The 15,570-nt window shown below is 35.0% G+C and overlaps 2 protein-coding genes and 1 long non-coding RNA gene across 3 annotated transcripts; 2 read left to right on the forward strand and 1 right to left on the reverse strand.

Annotated features, from left to right (window-relative positions):
* Positions 1 to 811: 811 nt before the first annotated feature.
* On the reverse strand, positions 812 to 1,970 carry LOC309479988. Its single transcript, XR_014199499.1, has 2 exons — positions 1,858 to 1,970; positions 812 to 1,516 (listed from the first exon to the last, which is right to left on the reverse strand). It is a non-coding gene; the product is annotated as an uncharacterized lncRNA (long non-coding RNA).
* A 5,625-nt stretch (positions 1,971 to 7,595) lies between these two features.
* On the forward strand, positions 7,596 to 10,100 carry fitm2 (fat storage inducing transmembrane protein 2). The gene is made up of 2 exons (XM_082144383.1): positions 7,596 to 7,783; positions 8,013 to 10,100. Exons 1-2 carry the CDS (start codon positions 7,611 to 7,613, stop codon positions 8,590 to 8,592), a joined length of 753 nt encoding a protein of 250 aa, XP_082000509.1. The 5' UTR covers positions 7,596 to 7,610; the 3' UTR covers positions 8,593 to 10,100.
* Positions 10,101 to 10,247: 147 nt separating this feature from the next.
* On the forward strand, positions 10,248 to 15,195 carry LOC309480036 (protein lifeguard 2-like). Its single transcript, XM_082144382.1, has 12 exons — positions 10,248 to 10,558; positions 11,454 to 11,538; positions 11,766 to 11,866; positions 11,946 to 12,010; positions 12,093 to 12,146; positions 12,320 to 12,370; positions 12,494 to 12,533; positions 12,730 to 12,767; positions 12,993 to 13,080; positions 13,191 to 13,286; positions 13,373 to 13,426; positions 13,632 to 15,195. Exons 1-12 carry the CDS (start codon positions 10,544 to 10,546, stop codon positions 13,782 to 13,784), a joined length of 840 nt encoding a protein of 279 aa, XP_082000508.1. The 5' UTR covers positions 10,248 to 10,543; the 3' UTR covers positions 13,785 to 15,195.
* The last annotated feature ends 375 nt before the right edge of the window (positions 15,196 to 15,570 follow it).

Below are 15,570 nucleotides of genomic sequence, written 5' to 3' on the forward strand. Positions count from 1 at the left end.
TAGGTACTGGAACAAGGCAAGATGTTTTCCAGAGCACCGGAACTCTTTTGAGGCTAAGACTTAAGTTGAACAGGTGCTGGATCACTCCACTCAGCTGGTCGGCACAGGCTCTTAGGACTCTAGGACAAATGCCATCAAGTCCTGCTGCCTTACCCTGGTGAAGTCTCCCCAGCTCCCTCTTAACCTCGTCCTCTGTGATGGTCAATGGATTAACTGTAGGGGGATGTGCATTGTAGAGCATTGTAGCCTGGGGACCTATATCAAACCTGTTGAAGAACTGATTCAACTCGTTAGCCACCTCTAGGTTCCCCTCTGTTGCAGTCCCTGGCTGTTTAAAGCCAGTCATTTTTCTCATACCGCTCCAAACGTCTCTCATCCTATTCTGTTGGAGCTTATACTCCAGTTTCCTCCTATAAGCATCCTTACAATCCTTCTACAAGAACATGCCTATAATAAACCTGATGCTGACTTTACTTAATGAAATATGATTTCAAATTTTGCTGTGTGGCTTGTGCAAACAGCATTTTGTTAAAAAAAATAAAATAAAATAAATAATTACTTTTTTTAATCTTTATTATCTGTTTGACACATCAATGATCTTTTTTTTTCAGTTGTGTAGAGTCAAGATCAGATTGAACCTCTGGTCCCATAATTATGTATTTATGTGTCATCTATATATGTGTTAAATATATAAGTATAGCATTATATATTCATGCCACAGCTTAAAAGTATACGTAATGGCCACTCCATATGACTGAAACACGTGTTCTTATAGAGTGTGTTTAAAGGAGATGATACTTTGAATCACAAATGATGCTCAATAAAATTTATTTTTATTTGCTCCAGCAGTAAGCAGACATTAATTTACTCGAACAATAATTGCCAGCTAATCAATGATGCAATATCACAATTTATGCATTTTCCAGATTATACTATTTTATTTGCCAATTTTAACGTTTACTGAAATTAAAACAGAAAAAAATCCTCAGCTAAATAAAACTATGTATATGTGTGAGGAAAGCAACTGTAAAGTATAAGCATTAGGCCTAATTACAGGCGATCACATGGTGTGTTTCTCTCACACTGATAATATGGAAAAGCAGGGGCTATTTCATACATTCTGGTTATCAGCGCATCCCATGTATCATACCTCCAGATTCTTTTGAAAGCAAGGGCTTTAATTCCCACATAGTTTTAAAACTGTCTAAGACTGGCTTTAATGTTGTATGACCCATCTGATAGGCATGTTGACAAACAGGGTGAATTTACAGTGAAATAAACCACACATTGATCTTCAGCATTCACAATGTTGTTTAGATAATTCCTCAGGCGATATTCTGTATGTCTGTTACCAGGCCTTGCAGCAATGAGATCATCACTCCGATAAACCGCATTGTTCTGAAGTGTTTGTCTCACTCGAGTTAGTAAGTTCTGATCTGGATAGTCGGAAGAATCTTGAAGGCATGTGCTCCTCTCGACTCTGAACGCAACAGAGTATTGTCCCATGTAACCCAACCTGGAAATTAAAGCAGTGGGAATTTAAAGTTGTGTGTTAAAAATTACAAATATGAATAGAAGTATTGTATTTATTATTATGTAATTTATGTATTATTATTATAAATATATGTAAAGTTCAATGTTAAAATGATTACATGATGATGTAATTATAAAAGACAAATACTTCTGATTTATAACTTATAACAACCTCTGTTGTACTAAATCCACTACTTTTTAGATTTTTCTTTATATATTTCTTATCATTTCTTTATATATTTTTGTGTATATGTAATTTTTCATTGTTTTTATTCTTTTTTTAAATTGTAAATTCTACTAACATGTTCAATCAAAGAAACTTACGCATCATCAAATTTCTGCACAATACTCATGAGGGTTTCTGGGTCCACATCCTCACCAACTGCACAAGTGCTAAAGTGAAGCAGGCAGATCAGGAGGATCCTCAGTGGTACAGCGAAAACCTGGAGCAAACACACAAATACTTATACAAAAAATATGCACAGTACACACAAAGTGAAAATGAAATATGATCTTGCATTGTTAATTTAATAATTAACAATGTTAAGTAATTGTAACTGCAGTCACAATTCATATAATATATATATATATATATTTATTTAATTTTTTCACTCCCTCGGCCATTGCATTAGAAACACCCTTGCAGAAGTGTTTTTAAATGGATTTACTCCTCAAGCCATTCTAGGTGTATATAACTATCTTCTTTCAGACAAACACAATCTGAGTTATTTATGAGTTATTCATAATCTGATGGCGTGAGTAAATCAAGGTAAAAATTGTATTTTTGGGTGAACTATCCCTTTAATTTGTTTGTAATTAACTGCGAAGGAAATATAACACAAAATATAGCATTGTATGTTATTTCATTTTTGTACTTAGCTTGGGTTCTTTTACAGTCTCAGTTCTAATAATCTCTAATAGCATGCGTCGCTGCGCTCTCGTGAACTCACATCAGAGGCCCACACGGAAGAAAATTAATAGTTGAATATAGTCGTTTTTTTTTTTTTTTTTTTTTTTTGTGCACAAAATGTATTGTCGTCGCTTGATAAACTTGAGGTTAAGCCACTGTAGTCACTTGGACTATTTTAACAATGTCTTTACTAACTTTTCTGGGCCAGCAGGATGAAATTGCCTAGCAGCCTATGGAGGAGTGAGACAGCTCTCAGATTTCATAAAAAATATCTTAATTTGTGTTCTGAAGATGAACGAAAAGTCTTACGGGGTTGGAACAACATTAGGGTGAGTAATTACTGACAGAATTTTCATTTTTGGGTGAACTAACCCTTTAACACCGTTTCCATTTCATTTAAATGTTGATATGAAAATATTTGTTGTTGTTTTTTAAGCTATAATGTAGCATTTCAAATGTATGGTAGGCCTAATCATATTAAATTTTCAACTTTTTGATGTGCTGTAAAATTGTGCGCTTATAATTCACATGGTTGTGTAAATAAAAAATTAAGTTGAAAGAATGGTGCAGAAACATTTTTCTAACCTTAAAATAACATTTTAAGATGAAAGAAAGTGGACATTTTAAAGAAGCGCTATGCAGTTCTGGCAATTTCTTCGCTGTTTTCTCGCTTTTTGCACGCGGGTTTCTCAATAGAGCTCCCCCTACAGCTTTGGAATAGATATTTGACGACACTGTCGTCAAAACTCGTTGGTGACACAGCAGTTGTATCCAAAAAGTGCATTGATGATATCTGTGTTTTAAACAGTCAATCAAATGACCTTCAGCAATTTAAAAAGAAAACGTCCAAAAAACACGTTTAAATAATTTATTCTGCCAGTTTAGCTTAAGTTACATTAATTTACTTGGGCTGTAACGATATGCGATATGAAACCGAAATCGGATGAAACACTCAGATCCACGAACCTGTGTCGCGGTGTGAGAAGAATCGTGACACATTCCAACCACTGATCTATAGAATGACATTATATAGCCTAAATCAGTCCAACTCCCAGAGTTATCCTTCTCGTCCAGATCCAATGCTACCACATCTTTATATTACTATTAGTGTTATTTGAAGTTAACATTATAAAATACGTCGACCTACACCACAAAACTAGTACGTTGAAGATAAATTCTTTAAAATTGGGCAATTCCAGCATTATGGACGTGACATTTGCAGTCAAAACCTGAAATAGACTGAATATCAGTGAATTACTACACTGCGCAAACCAAAAGTGATAGGCTATACCCACCGGATGAAGAAGGGTTGGCTCTCCACAGAACATAAAATATTCAAAATGTTCGCATTTATGAGGAAAAAACAATGTTACGGACGGACTTGACAGTTCTCCGTTACGGGCGTGATCGCTCTGAAAGCGGCACTAAAATACTTTCACAGAGACCTCAAACAGAAAGCACAAAGCCTTTCTTTAAAGTTTCGTTTTGTATTAATTGTATCTTAATCAATGTTTAATCAACCAATTGCCTGGATTTAATAAATAAGTAAATATAGCAGACATATAATCACGACACGGAGGCGCCGGTGTGAACTGGAGCTCATCTCATAAATGAACCGAAACTCAGCGTAGGCCTAGGCCTATAATAGCCTACTTGCCTCACAGACCTGAGAAATATATCTATATAAAACAGACTGCTCTCTGCTTATATAATCCGTATGAAATGTGCATTTCTCTCTGGCGCGTTCACTATCAGCATGATCGACTTCATCTTTGCAGACGTTTTGAAAGCAAAACGGGCGTGTGCTGCTCCCGCTCACCATACCATACGCACTACTTCTGCGCTGCCTCCGCTCTGCTAACGCGTGCAGTGTGAAACCGGCGTCAGAGATCTAGTTGGTCTGATGAAAACAGCTTAAATTATAGTAACACCCCGCATTTTTTGGCAGTAATGGTAACGGCGTTATTAAGATGGGAAGACTTTGTCTTTAAAAACAAATATCTTCCTTTGCTTTGAACTTTGAGCGTTGTAACTTTGCAGATGTTGTTTATGCTCAAACAGAAACATTATACACACTAACTAAAGTTAGAAAAGTGAAATCATAATCAACCACCCCTTTAATGATGAAGGATCTTTGTGCATTGTGGGAATGAAAGAGAGAGAAATGGTGACTTTAAAAGGTGCACAGCTGTGCCATTATCTCCTCCACAGCAATGAAAAGGACAGTCGGGTCTTTCTCTGTACGAATCACGTCATTTAGCATAAATCCAGGACTTCCCATTCCCTGCTGCTGCTCCATTTGTCATTTCAGCAGTCTAAACTTTGTTTTGGCAGCCCTGAAAACAAATTTGCTAAGTGATGTAGCTGTTCATGGTGATGGATAGTTTTGAAGGAAACAGAGACAATGGGTCTGTTCTAACCACCGGTTACTGGAATTAAAGGAATCACACACACATATTCTCATTACACATTGATAAAACCTTATAGATGTAGATAAAAACTTATTTATACAATTTGGCTGACACTTTTATCCAAAAGTAGATTGAAACCCTATTTTTTCAGTATTCCCATATCAATGACCTGGCATTGCTAGCAACATTTGCTACCAGTTTAGCTACTGGAAAGCCTGCATTTAATTAAAAATGTATTAACAATCATAGCAGAAAAAAATTATTTATGTAAAATCTGTGAACAAATAACATTGATAAAAGGAAAATATAAACACTAAATTAACACATTATTCAACTTATTGAATATTACCAACAACTGTCAAGTTATTTTGTCCTCAAATCATTAAAAAAGGATAATTCACCTAAAAATAAGAATTCTGTCATCATTCACTTTAGTTCTTCTACGGAACACAAAAGAAAATATTTTGAAGAATGTTTTGAAGAAAAAAGAACAAGACCCTGGTGCTAAAGCACAATTTGCTACAGTTATTTTGCAGTTATTTGCTATTTGCTAGCTACAGTATATAAACAATTATTTAAAAAATCATAACAGTAAAATATCATAACATGTAAGCCTACAACATGTGGAATAACATTGATACAATTAAAATGTAAGAATCTCTAAATTAACATTCATTTTAACTGAAAATTACTAAAAACTAGTTATAGATCAATAAATAATTTTGTCCTCAAATAAAAGTCACAAAAACAAAAATTCTGTCATCATTTACTTTATTTCTTTGTGGAACACAAAAGAAGATATTCTGACGAATGTTTCTGTCCATACAATGAAAATCAATGGGGTCCAAAACAACAATGGACCTCACTGATTTTCATTAAATGGACACACACACACACACACACACACACACACACACACACACATGAAGCACTCATGATGTACACATGATGTCAAGCTGTAACATTTCAGATTTACTGTCAGGAATGCTCTGAGGAAGAGACAAAGCCATAACTCATTGAGGCCCTCTTCTGTGAGACAGTATGAAGTGGGTCAAGCTTGGGTGAAACACCTCTAGACAATCAGGCCAAAAACAATCCCACTTCCACATGACATCATCTTGTCTAGACACATTTACATTTTATCGGTGGCCATGGGTAACACGTATAAAAAATTATGAAATGTACTGTATGTGATGTAAATAAATGAAATCTTGTGAAAATATTTTCATTACTTTCTAATCTAGAGTATAAATTATATTTACAAGTTTTTATGTTTAAATCAGAGCTATGTAAAAATACATCTAAAATGAATAAAAATAAAGAGAATTTGGTTTCGATTCTCATGTGAAAATTTGGATGTCAAACGTTTTAGGTCCATTCAGCAAACAGATGTTTCTAAGATGGCCTCCTTCTTCTTTTGATGATTCATGACTGCATCCAGGTAGTGTCCAAAATGGATTTAGTTATTCAAATAAGGGTCCAATTGGACCCGTACGGCTTCCAATTGTAACTGTTATAGAGATTTATAGATGATTTTTAAATCTATGGCAATCACTTTTAAAACACCAGTATTTAACATCCTGTCAGACTGTTCTGTCTGGCACAATGTGTGGAGGGAGGCAGGATGGAGAGACAACATAGCCAAATGGCACACATGCTTGGAAACTCTGCCCCTGAATAAATACAGTCCTGCCAATAAAAAGTGCAAAAAGGGCAAGCCAGTGGAACTTTCCACGGTGCCTACATTTATAAATCATACCAAATTATATTGTTTTAATTATTATTATTTTAGCTAATTAATAAGTGCACATTGAACAGTATTGGTTAACCTAATGTATCTGTATACCTTCAGGTTTGGGTCTCATTCAGGTGAAAACAGTGGTCTTCAACAAATGTGTACCAACTCTACATTGTTTGATAAAAATTAAGCAGATAGGATTATATGAGACAAACTGTAATATTGTATTGATTTGTGTAGCCTATTTCAATCTCCCTTGATGTCCGTGTATACCCCCCTTGTTTTTATTTTTAAAAAATCTTCTCACTGTTAATGTATGTATCTTTTAATTTGCAATAAAAAAATAAACAAAAAAAATAAATAAAAAGGATGATATGATTATTTGGTGGTGACCATTTTTAAGAGTCTCGAGGTTTTTCGTGACTTTATTATAGTGCCACCTATTGGACATTGGAAAAAAAACTGAAAAACTCCTCTTCTTGAAAGATACATACATTGAAAAGGTGAAACAACTACTAGGTGATAAAGATTTTAGAATGATGTAATAACTTAGGCCTATATTTTGTCATGCTTTAAAATAGCTATTTTAGTTTAAACTATTGAACTCACATTTAAACAACGTCTGTTCTGGTGTTATCTCATACGATGAGGAAAGAAATTAATTCTGTGAGTAGCGTGAGTTCGTGATTTTTTGTGTTCTTTCTTTTTTTTCTTTTTTTATACGGCCTACTGAGGACCGTCCAACTCACCCGATTCCAGATTGCGAAATTATTACAGCAAAGATCAACGACCGTTTCACTAATGAATATTAATCAATTAGCGCCGACGTGTTTGGTAACCTTCCAATGGCGGACGTCGGACTCTTGAATATTAATTACGTTATGGCGACGTTGCTTAGTAGTTATCCAACGGCGAACGCTTGCTCATGAATATTAATTAGCAACCCTTAACCATAGTAGGATTCTTCGAAGTGTGGTTTCTGTTTCCGCATTCAAACACACACAACACATAGAACAACATGGCTGCAGTAGGCAGCTTAGTGAACAGCTTGGCTTGTTTCTGGAGACAGCCATATACCCGTGGTTATTTACCGCACTTGTTCTTATGTATTTCGTTTACAGGATCAGTTTTGAAAATGATCGACCTCGTGCCTGAGAGCTACTTCAGTAGCAGTAGGAATGTTTTAAATCTGTGAGTACAAGTCTATAGTAGCTCCCTTACTCAGCTAGAACTCATTGAAACACTGTAAAACTAAATAATGTTATTATAAATGTGTTCATTTTTAGAAAATAATATTAATATGCCATATAAAGCAATATATACAATAATAAAAGCAACGCATGTCATTGACAACTTAATATGACATTGATGTTTGGCTCAAAGTCATTTAATCTTTTTTGCTTCACTTTTTTACTTTCAGATATTTTGTGAAAGTTTCTTGGGGTTGGACCATTGTTTTGCTTCTGCCATTCATCCTTTACTCCAACTCTTACAACAAAAGCCACCGATTTGTGTTGAGGCGGCTTACATCACTACTGGTAGCAACTCTCATTTGGTACACATGCACTGAGATTTTTTTCTACATTGAAGACGTTACAGGTTCATGTTATGAGTCAGACAACATGCAAGTCATCCATGGTGACATTACCACAAAGGCGGCATGCAGGAAGGCTGGATTCATCTGGGATGGATTTGACATATCTGGACACTCCTTCATCTTGACTTACTCTTCTCTTGTGATTGTGGAGGAAATGGTGCCCATGTCACACATAACTGATGTTAGCAGAAACGCTCCTCTTGATTGTCTTTATATAGCACTTAATGCAATTGTAGTCATCTGGATATGGATGTTCGGATGCACTTCTGTGTATTTCCATGATATTATCGACAAGATTCTAGGGACCTCGTGTGGGATATTAGGGTGGTACGTGACCTATGTTGTTTGGTACCCATTTCTCTTTTCTCCAGGTCTCCCTCCACAGCAGAAACAACATGCTTAGTGTGAGAAATAAATGCTACAAGTGCACTACAACAAGCTTCACATATCTGCTCGGTTTATGTTATGTGATATCTATGATGGGTTAGCCGTCCATGTGGAGCAGAAGGCAGCTGGTGTTCCTAAAATGACAATCTGTAATCTGAGAAGTCACATCTGAACCTTATTGTTGCCTTCAAAAGTTTTGTTGCTTTATAAAGAGCTGGAATAGAACACCTGACAGTAAATTTAGCTTATACATTAGTCTGCTGCTAACGTTACCTCCTGTAATCAACCTGCTATCTTCAGCTGTGCTGCCTTTTTTAACAGTAAATATTTAGACTTTGTCCCTTGAAGCTAATATTTTTAATATTATATAGTTTTTGGAAGTCAGAGAATTGCAGCAGAATGCATTTGTTACATACTTGCATTGTGTTTTCATAGGACCATTGTATGTGTTTCCTGAAGGCCAAACTGTTCATTGATGTGCCACTGTATTCACAGTTGTAGTCATTCCTCATAGCACTGATGAATGTCAAAAGTCTGATCAGTTTATTAAAGGACAGACCTGTTCTTGAAACCTAAAACGTTTTAAAATGTACTGTGTGGAATATTATAACACTATCTGGCGACTGGATTGTTGTTTAAGTTATACTTTTAAATGAATGGTTCCTTTAAGTCATTTCGGAATGATCGTTTACGCAAATGACCGTAACCACAATGTCGTAAATACGAGTGGGTAGCTCGGGATTTGCCACGAGCTTTACTAGTTGTGGGTGTGCCAGTGAGAAACGTGTTGGAACCTATTTTTTACAGTCTATGGTTGGAACACCACAATACTATGTTTTAGTGACATTGTCAGGCTTATTTATTTACAACAAAATATAATCGCATTGTAATATAACAATAATATAGGCCTAATAGTATAGTTATTATATATTAGAGTTGCAGTGGCTTCATAAATTAATTAAAAACATAGAAAAGCAAAACACACCTGATGCACATTCTTTGTTTTTTATTTTAGAAGAAGAGTTTAAAAACCTTGCTGTATTTTGTGTAGGCCTAGTTAATTAAAAGAAGGTAGACTGCCATCTTTCTCCGACTTAACGCACGTTGTAAACACGACTTCCCAACTCGTAAATAGGCCTACGAACTTTCCAGGAAGACTAGAGCGCACCGAGCGCACTGATATTTATCTGGTTATAATGATCTTTTGCAGGTTTGAGGAACAATGAAAATTAGATGTAAATTAATTCTAACATACAAATGATGGAACATGCTGGTTATGGAGGGCACATCCATTAGTCATTGCATGAGTGTTAATTAAAATATTTTGGTGATTAGCATTGTAATAATGTTTGTTGTAATAGGCTACATCAGTATTTCAAAGAAAGCAAGCGCAGACATTTCATTGAACTGTCCCCATTTCAACTGATGTGATGACATGGAGATAATGTTAATGTAACAACACATCACTGAGGTGTATTTTTATTTAATTCACTGGTGTTTGAATGAATAAATATTGATTTTGTCGCGCATTTTATTTCTTATTGTTGTCTCAAGGTAAGACTCAGTAAACTCAATGAAATATCTTTTTCATCATCCTACATTCCTCTTACACTTCTCTCTGTTTTGGGTGGTGTGGGAAAATTCTGGATTTCTCTGGACAAATGCTGCGGGATTGATGCACACACAGTTTAATGCACGTCATGGGGGAAATGATGCCCCCTTTTCTGCCAGCATGATTGGTACAGTCCAAGTCTCAGTCAATGGTGTTTTAAAACCTGGATAGTGCTAGAATGTGCCTTTTAGAGTGAGGGAGGGGGGGTTGTGCTCATAGAAATGCGGTTTATTCAGTACAGCATCGTCACTATCTGCGTGCAGCATCCCAGACAGGTGCAGAGAATACAGGCTAAAGCTCTGAAGAGACACTAAGACTTTTTTAAGTAAGCCAAATTAGATTCAAAGCTGTGACCATGACCCAGGGAAAGGTAAGCATTTTATTCTTTACCATTTTTTTAATTTTTATCATTATATTTGTGTGTAATTGCTGACCATTAACCAAAAGTAAGGAATTCTATTTTTAAATTTTTTATTTTTTTGGTCTGCGAATTCGCAGTGGTCTGGATGACTGAAATTTCTTTCATGTGCTAGTTATTCTGCCCTGTTCTGGTTTTGTCTCAGTTTAAATGATGGTTCCAGTGACGCTGAAAGAAGCTTTGTCATGTTTTGGATTTGTGCCCTATACTTTTAAACTGATTTATGCCCATCAATTCTATAGTGCTACATTTTTATATTTTTGCTTCAGGAACGCTTTTTCATTTCTTAAAACCTGCTGTTTTATCATCTATCACAGTGTTTTACAACTGCGCATGAGCAAGATACAAAGGTAGAATTAGAAAAATAATGTTTGCAAGACATTTTATTTTCATGTGTTCTTTTCCTGATTGAACAGATATATGATTATGATTGAATTTCTATAGTTTCCACTATCTTTTTATTTTCTGTGAACAAGGTTTTTCCTCAGTTACCATTAAGGAGGACAGCGTCTTTTTTAAGGTGGCTTGTGATGTCATTTACCAGTAGTAAACTCTCCTATTACAGTGAATCAGTCATTGATAAGTAATGGCTGAATAAATTTCTAGTCTCTCCATTCTCAGTTAGCGCATACTATTGGATGGCATTATATACAATGATTTACCAATGTATGCAGTGTAGACATATGATTAAAATATTGTCCTGACAGATGAATAATGTACTACATGGATGAATACCAAGTTCTGTAACAATACCTACTTATCTATCTAGAATTTTTTTAATGGAAAACCAATATATTGCCGTTGAGTGCATATACAGAATAACAAATAAAGTTTAATATGTTTACAGCTTTCAGTAACAAACAAGTCAGAAAATGGCGCTGATGCTCAGCCGATGGCCTCAGCTCCTCCAAGTTACCATGAGGCAACTACTGGTAATATTACTTTTTCTTCCTTTAGTAAATTTCTTGTTTAAACTGATCTGCACTGATAATTAGATTAATTCAGTCAATGCAATTGCATTTTGGTAACTGTGCACTACTATACTTTGGGGACACCAATGGCATGGGTACCACTTCAACACCCATGACACTCACTGTGGATGTTTTCAAGAATACCTGTGAGAAACAAGATGTTTAATATATCCTTTTGTTGTTGAAAGGTGGCAGTCCTTGTTATAGTGGAGCTTCTCCCGAAGATGGTGAGATGCTCACAGAATTCACCTGGGATGACCGAAGGATCAGGAGGATATTTATCCGCAAGGTATCATTGTCTTCTGTATAGTGATTCTGATCTGCTGTGGATGATATGAAGTGAATTAATGTAACAATATTTCCTATAGGTGTACACCATCCTGATGCTCCAGCTTTCTGTCACATTTTCCTTTGTGGCTCTTTTTGTTTTCTGGTGAGTGTGTGTGCTAAAACTTTCATAATGCATTGTTCTTTTTTTAAGCTTGATTCACAAATATGTCTTGTCTATCTTGTAGTAAACCCGTGAAAGATTACATTCAGACCAACCCTGGCTGGTACTGGGCATCATAGTAAGCAAAAATCATTACTTTTATGTTGATGTTTTAAAATGTAAATCTTAAAATTCTGTTGGAATTTAGACTGCCTTAATTACAGTAATTCAGTGCTAGTGTAAGTTGGTATTTAAATGTGTGCTTTATGTGTTGTGATGTAAAATGGCTTAATTGTCTTTTTTTCTCAATAGTGCAGTGTTTTTTGTCACATATCTGACCCTGTCCTGCTGCCGTGGACCTAGGTGAGTGTATTTGTAGTCTATAGATGGATATCAATAATGCAAAATGTAATATTTCATATGTAATAATTAATTTCCAATTCAATATATTTCTACCCGTATCTTTTTTTTTTTTCTCATTTACAGGAGGCAGTTCCCATGGAATCTGATTCTGCTCATGATCTTTGTGAGTATTAAAACAACCAGAACAACCGTGATAACAAGTTTTTGGTCATCTCAGATACATCAAACTATCACATATTTACTAGTCAGCGCTAGTGCTGGACTAGAAGGACTAGTATTGCTCAAGAACAAGCCTGTTGTCACATTTAAAAGAAAGTCTTCCTCTATTTAAACATGTAATCTCTTCTCTCCTACTCTAGACTCTGTCTCTTTCTTACATGACAGGAATGCTGTCCAGGTACAGTCTCAAGTTATATGTATATGAATGTAGGCCTGCATTCATGGTTGCGTATTCATATTTTCCCTTCGTCCTACTTGTACAATATGTTGTTACTGCATGTATGTCATAAGATTAATGAAGGTGGATTTTTTTTTGCATGCATCATATCTTTTATAGGTCTACTTTTTATTGAAGAATAATAACTTTCTATTGATTTCTTCCCCTCTGGTTCTATCTCTCTAGCTACTACAATACTAAATCTGTCATCATCTGCCTGGGTATTACTATCTTGGTCTGTCTTGCTATTACCATCTTTAGCTTCCAAACCAAGGTTAGTATTTTTGAAGCAACAAATATTTTCATTTTTCTTGACCGCAATCATTTTCTATTGTAATGTGGAATATATTTATTTAGATCATACAAATGTTTGTCATTTTACAGATTGATATTACTTCATACCAAGGTGTGCTGGTAGTCTTCTGTACAGTAGTGTTTATTTGTGGAATTGTCCTGGCATTCATCCTGCCCTTTGGATATGTAAGTACCGATGATTGATTGATTTGTATACTTTAATATTCACAGAGACGAGAATGTACTTTGACAAAGGCTTCTCTCTCCTTCAGGTTCCATGGTTGCAGACTGTCTATGCTGTCTTGGGAGCAATACTGTTTTGCATGGTACATAATTACAAATCAAATAGAATTATAGATCAAAATTAAATGTTAATGCATTTATTGATTTGGTGAGTAGCCATGTAAAAAGCATGATAATGTACAGTCAGCATATCATTATTGCTAAATAAACTAGACCGCATTCAGCATTATCTCTAATGTTTGTTGCTAATTATGGTCATCTAATCATTTTCATCCTTTTATCTTTTAGTTCCTGGCATTTGACACACAGATGTTGATGGGAAGCAAGCGATACACCATAAGTCCTGAGGAATACATCTTTGCCACCCTCAGCATATACCTGGACGTTGTTTACATCTTCTCTTTCTTTCTCCAGTTGTTTGGTACTCCTGAACGGCAGTGAAAGTGCTGTTTAACCTGAAGCTATTATGGCTCTGAGTGTCTTTTGTCCCTCTGGTCTGAGTGATCCTGTCCTCTCAACCACGATGTGGATCTTCAGTGCACGCTGTTGTGTTTCCGGTAACACTTTACAATAAGGTTCATTAGTTAAATTTTTGTAACTACCTTAGTTAACATGAACTAAGAATGAACAATACTTCTACAGCATTTATTAATCTAAGTTAATATTAATTTCAATATTTACTAATTCATTATTTAAATCAAAGGTTGTATTTGTTAACATTAGTTAATGCACTGTGAACTAACATGAACAAACAATGAACAGCTGTATTTTTATTAACTAACATTAACAAAGATTAATAAATACTGTAACAAATGTATTTCTCATTGTTAGTTCATGTTAGTTAATACATTAACTAATGTTAACTAATGAACCTTTTTGTAGTGTTGCCGTGTGTCCTCTCCTCAGCTTTTACAATGTGCCATGTGTTTATCCTGTAGCAGAAAGGATATACATAACATATGTACACTGGTAAAACTTTAGCAACATCCATTTAGTTTTACACATGGTGCCATAGAAAACAAAATACAACATAGTAAATGCATTGGTGTCAACATTTGTGAAGCCTATATGACGTCATTAGCAGTGAAAGTGCATGAAATACTCAGATATGAGCACAAGCAGCATCACATTGAGGTTAAACTGTGTATTTATCCATCTATTCCCTCTTTGTGTCTGACTCAAAAAATTCATAATGTGATATCACAGCATGAGGACATTTCAACAAATCATTCTGAGAAACTATATGGAGGTGAATATTTAACAAGGGTTTTGAACGGCCGGCTGGATTTGAGGAGTGCGAATCAAATGAATATTTCTGATTTTGTAAAAAATAAATAATCAGTGTTTCTATTTAAATTCACTATCATATTTGCATAGGTCAGGAATTTTCCATTGGGAAATTTCTACTGCCATTTTAAAGTCAGTGACTTTACTCAGATATGCTTTGTTGAGCATTATTTCTTTTATTTAGACCTATATGTATTATTAATTATTAATGCATGTATTATTAATTCATCATTACACAGAATTTTAATGTATTATCATAGTAAAGATCTATTTTTGAAGAAAATGTGTTATTTTGAATGATTTTGGATGTGTACATAGCTTCACAGTGTTCACAAAAAGAGTGCAAAACCACTGTTGCTGGGTTCAACAGAATGCAATTCTACATATAATTTTTCGTGTTTGTGGTCTTTATAGTAGAGACAGTGATTTATAGATTTTTATCAAATATATCGAATATGAAGCCAATAAATGACAATGTATGTTTCAGTTGCAAATTGCAAAAAGAAAAGGTTTATCATAGTAAATCAATGTAAAAGTTCCTGAAAAATAAAATTCCAAATCCCTCTTTTTTGTGTGGTGTTGTAATTAGTAATATTATAGATAAACACAGTGCTCTCGTTATAAAAGGAACAAGCTTACATATCTCATATTGTGAGGGGTCTTGAAATCTCATTCACATCAAAATTTAATTTTAATATAAAAAGACTCAGCTCAGTGAATGATTCAATGACCCGCTCATAAAACACAAACAAACTAAATAACTCAAAAGATTCGAATCACTGAGAAAAATTAACACTATAAAGGGTATTTGAAGTAAAAGCGTGTGAGACACTTTGCATTTGATCCAACCATTCCTCTTTCAAAACACTGCGCACTGATGACGCTCTTCCGCTCCGCTCATCCAATGGGAAAGCGCGGTTTTAACATGTGAGCTTCGGCC

This window comes from Leuciscus leuciscus (assembly GCF_965113295.1).
Source record: "Leuciscus leuciscus genome assembly, chromosome: 18".
NCBI classification, from domain to species: Eukaryota; Metazoa; Chordata; class Actinopteri; order Cypriniformes; family Leuciscidae; genus Leuciscus; species Leuciscus leuciscus.

Excerpts from the sequence above, each read along its gene's own strand:
- fitm2 (XM_082144383.1), top strand. The coding sequence starts at position 7,611 with ATGGCTGCAGTAGGCAGCTTAGTGAACAGCTTGGCTTGTTTCTGGAGA. Across the intron at positions 7,784-8,012 it reads AGTAGGAATGTTTTAAATCT|ATATTTTGTGAAAGTTTCTT; the intron begins GTGAGTACAAGT and ends TTTTACTTTCAG.
- LOC309480036 (XM_082144382.1), top strand. Across the intron at positions 12,534-12,729 it reads TGATTCTGCTCATGATCTTT|ACTCTGTCTCTTTCTTACAT; the intron begins GTGAGTATTAAA and ends CTCCTACTCTAG. Across the intron at positions 12,768-12,992 it reads ATGACAGGAATGCTGTCCAG|CTACTACAATACTAAATCTG; the intron begins GTACAGTCTCAA and ends CTATCTCTCTAG.